A 3978-nucleotide genomic window follows, 5' to 3' on the forward strand; every position below is an offset into this window, starting at 1 on the left:
TAATTACAAAATTACTCTTGTACCGTACCGCAGGAGGTTGCCCCAACCCACATAACGAAACTCCCTTGATCAGACAGATGCTTTCGCTCCACTCCGCTCGCTTGCTCCGTTCTACTCCAGCATTTGTCCCTTACTGGTATATGAATCATACTAATCAAAGCCAAGCTTGTAACGCGACTAACCAATAATTTATATATTTCGGCTGTAAGTTTGTCTATTTAAACTTCATCAGGTCAGCACCCACCAGCATACAGCCCCTCTTTCCTCCTTCTGCTCTGCTTCTTTTCTGTCATTCCATGTGCATTAATATCTAAATCTTCCTCATCTTCCCCACTTCTCAATCACTCATTCTAAGGAAGAAGAAAAAGGAAAAAACTATTTAAGTTCGCTAGTCTTGACCTGCAGGAAATATAAATATGATCTACACAATGGCCTTTTGTGGTCTGCTTGTGGTTTTGTTGATCCAGTGGCTACAGACATGGAGGAAGCCAAGGTGCAACGGAAAGCTCCCTCCTGGTTCCATGGGCTGGCCCATTCTAGGAGAAACCCTTCAGTTCTTCAAGCCTTATACGACATTCGATATCTCTCCATTTGTCAAAGAGAGGATGAAGAGGTGCTTGGTTATCCCATTTTATTAAAAGCTTATTGGGAATCATTTTATTTTATTGAAATATATTTGTTTTAAATTTATCATATATATATTTTTTTATTCTTATAATATAACTGTACTATATAAGTCATCTTCAATTGATTTGCTTCAATTATATTTGGCATAAAAATAGTGAAAATATTTTTGAGATGCAATCAAATACATTATGTTACTGATTTTTATTATTATTATTTTAAAGAGCAATATTTCTAATAATTTAAATACAAAATTTTATCTTTAAAACATAATTAGTTTCTCCTCTGCCAATGTAGATATGGGCCAGTGTTCAAAACAAGCTTAGTCGGCCGACCCCTTGTAATATCAACCGACCCAGAGCTGAACCATTTTGTATTCCAGCAAGAGGGAAGGCTGTTTCAGAGCTGGTATCCTGACACATTTAAAGAGATATTTGGAAAAGAGAACGTTGGAGAATTGCATGGCTACATGTACAAATATCTCAAGACTTTGGTTCTTAGGTTGTTTGGCCCTGAAAACCTTAAAGAGTTTATGCTTCAAGACATGGAGAAGCTGGCTCGTGACAGACTCAACTTCTGGTCTCGCCAATCATGTATTGAGATCAAAGATCTCATCTCAGCTGTGAGCAATTTTCAACTTTTAATATGTAACGTGCTCTTGTGTGTATTTTTGTTTCTAATAACATTTTTTGTCTTGCAAATGCAGATGATCTTTGAACTCACAGCTAAGAAGTTGATTGGGTATGGGGCTTCTAATGGATTGGAGGATATGAGGAGCAATTTTGTTGCTTTCATACTTGGACTAATCTCCTTTCCAGTGAACGTTCCGGGAACTGCATATCATAAATGTTTGCAGGAATGTTATACAGTACCATGATTTGCTTTTCGTATATATTTAAGTTGATATTCGAAGCATAAATTATATGCAAATATATTATATATCACATTAGAAATTCATGGGAACAAAAATATTTTTATGTAAGGATAAACATAATCGAGGTAGATATCACTACAAGCAAGAACAAGTTTGGTTTGATAAAATAAATAAATGTTATCTTTTGATAAAATCATTTATAAAGGTGATATAGTAAAATAACTTGCCTAAAGATGAGATAGGGTGTGGCTCCCAAATATATAAGTTTAACTAATTCTAGCATCTAGACTTAAGGTTTTCTTAAATTTTGTAAGAAAACAGTTCTTAAAATATATTTTTTACAAAAACTATATTCAATAAAGTTTAAATATATATAAAGACATGAATTTTATCATTAAAGTTGATGTCCACAAAGCTTAATTGATTTGTGATTGAATTGAACTAGTTAATATGCTTTGCAAAATATCATAAAACTTAAAAATTTGCACGTAAGTTATGTCCTATTTTAAACAAAAGGCTTCTCTTTATACCAAATAATATATTTATTATGCATGATGTGGTATTTCATTGAGGACATTGAAGGCAACATACTTAATCAAGGATGGGTTCTTAGTGCTTGTCTATTATTTAGCTCTCACTCTAAATTAATAGTGAAAAGCTTTGATCCCTTCAAAGTTCAATAAAGCTTTCTTTGATAAAAATAGTCTTCTATTTACATCTTCCTAGAACTAAATTTTCAAATATTAAATACAACAATCTTATGCTCTTCTTTCTCTCTTTCTTCTGACTTTTTACTTTTGTTCGTACAATGCACCAACATATTGGTGCCATTTTTTTTATATAGTGCTTGGAGGTGGTAGGCAGCAAACTTAAATTTATTAGGTAGTTGACTATAGACATATAATGTTCATGTAAGGTAAAGGATGATATGCAATGATTTTATAGGTGTTACATAGGGGGTGGTAGACAAATGTTTATATGAGCTAATTAAAAATAATTTATTTTCTTATTCTAACGGCTACTTTTATTTCAGGGACGTAAGAAAATAATGAAGATATTGAAGAGAATTCTTGCAGAGAGAATGAAATCACCGAATAAGGACTGCAACGATTTCTTTGACTGCATAATTGAAGAGCTCCATAAGGAAAGACCAATTTTAACAGAGGCGATAGCTCTAGATTTGATTTTTGTACTTCTTTTTGCCAGCTTTGAGACCACCTCCCTAGCTCTTACCCTTGTTGTCAAACTCCTTACCGATCATCCTAAAGTGCTTCAAAATTTAAAGGTATCATATCTTACTAAAGTCTTAAACACACACGCCGCTTGCTCAGGTCAGTTGGTCGGGTATCTGCTTGTCAGTTGTAAGTCGCCTCTGGTCTGTGGTTCGATTTCCCAATGTGAAGGGTGTAGTACTCGAATTATTAGGTGCATTGGGGATTGCCAAGGCTCGTATATATATATATAGGCATACGTGTGCACGTATCCACACCCATATACATGTATACATACAAACATAAATATGTAATGATCTTAAGCATTTTGTAAATGGCAGGAAGAGCATGATGAAATTATTAAGAACAGAGAGAACCCGGATTCTGGAATCACATGGCGAGAATATAAATCTATGAGCTTCACATTTCAAGTAAGAAAACATTATGTTCACATGCAACACCACAATTTCTTATGACTTGTGCATAAATTAAGAACATTTATTGATGTTTTCAATTATCCTAAGAGAGATACACAGTATGCAAGATACATAAAGAAAAAATTGCATGAAGCCATAATGTCCTCCGGACATTCAAATAATATTTGTCATTGAAAGTAAATCGTTATTTAATAAATACAGATGAAGTCTTTCTTATCAATTTTGAAGCAACTAATCAACTCTTAAATAATAGTTAATTGCGCTAATCCCCAGCTATTAATTATACTTATCTTTAAAAAAATTAATTATGCTGGATGATTTGCAGAGAATTTGTATTTCTTTTCTGCTGAACAAGTGGAAGATTTCAAATTCTGTTATTTTATCTCTCTGGCAAATTTTGCAGGTCATCAACGAAGGCGTGAGGTTGGCAAACATAGTTCCTGGGATTTTCAGAAAGACATTGAAAGACATTCAAATAAAAGGTTTTTTTTTTTATTTATTTATTTTTTATTTTTGATAAAAAGAGCAACTTGTGGCTTCTTGCGCGTTAATTAAAGTAAAAGTTACAGAATTTGATGTTGAGATAGAGGATCCCCAACTACCTATAGGGTTCCTGTCTCCGCATTACAACTCTACCCAAAAAAAGCCAAAATACATGAAGCAATTGTAAAACATGTGTACCTGCAAAGGAGTATACCCAAAAACAGTCATTAAGAGACCCAAAAGCAAATAATAAAGCAAAGTAGCACAGTGTCTAATCATTCCAGCAAACCCCTTTATTGTTTACTTTGACTTTCACTGTTAAACCAAACATATATATATATATACTTTT

At 33.4% G+C, this 3978-nt stretch overlaps 1 protein-coding gene across 1 annotated transcript in view; it reads left to right on the forward strand.

Moving 5' to 3' along the window:
• The first annotated feature begins 428 nt into the window (after window positions 1-428).
• Window positions 429-3978, forward strand: part of LOC110028217 (cytochrome P450 87A3) — a 4698-nt gene continuing 1148 nt past the window's right edge. Inside the window, exons 1-6 of the mRNA XM_020729971.1 lie at window positions 429-613; window positions 922-1246; window positions 1331-1492; window positions 2532-2783; window positions 3051-3140; window positions 3550-3628. Coding sequence (XP_020585630.1) covers window positions 429-613; window positions 922-1246; window positions 1331-1492; window positions 2532-2783; window positions 3051-3140; window positions 3550-3628 — 1093 coding nt within the window. The remainder of the gene's footprint in view (window positions 614-921; window positions 1247-1330; window positions 1493-2531; window positions 2784-3050; window positions 3141-3549; window positions 3629-3978) is intronic.

Source organism: Phalaenopsis equestris, unplaced genomic scaffold (assembly GCF_001263595.1).
Source record: "Phalaenopsis equestris unplaced genomic scaffold, ASM126359v1 Scaffold000504, whole genome shotgun sequence".
NCBI classification, from domain to species: Eukaryota; Viridiplantae; Streptophyta; class Magnoliopsida; order Asparagales; family Orchidaceae; genus Phalaenopsis; species Phalaenopsis equestris.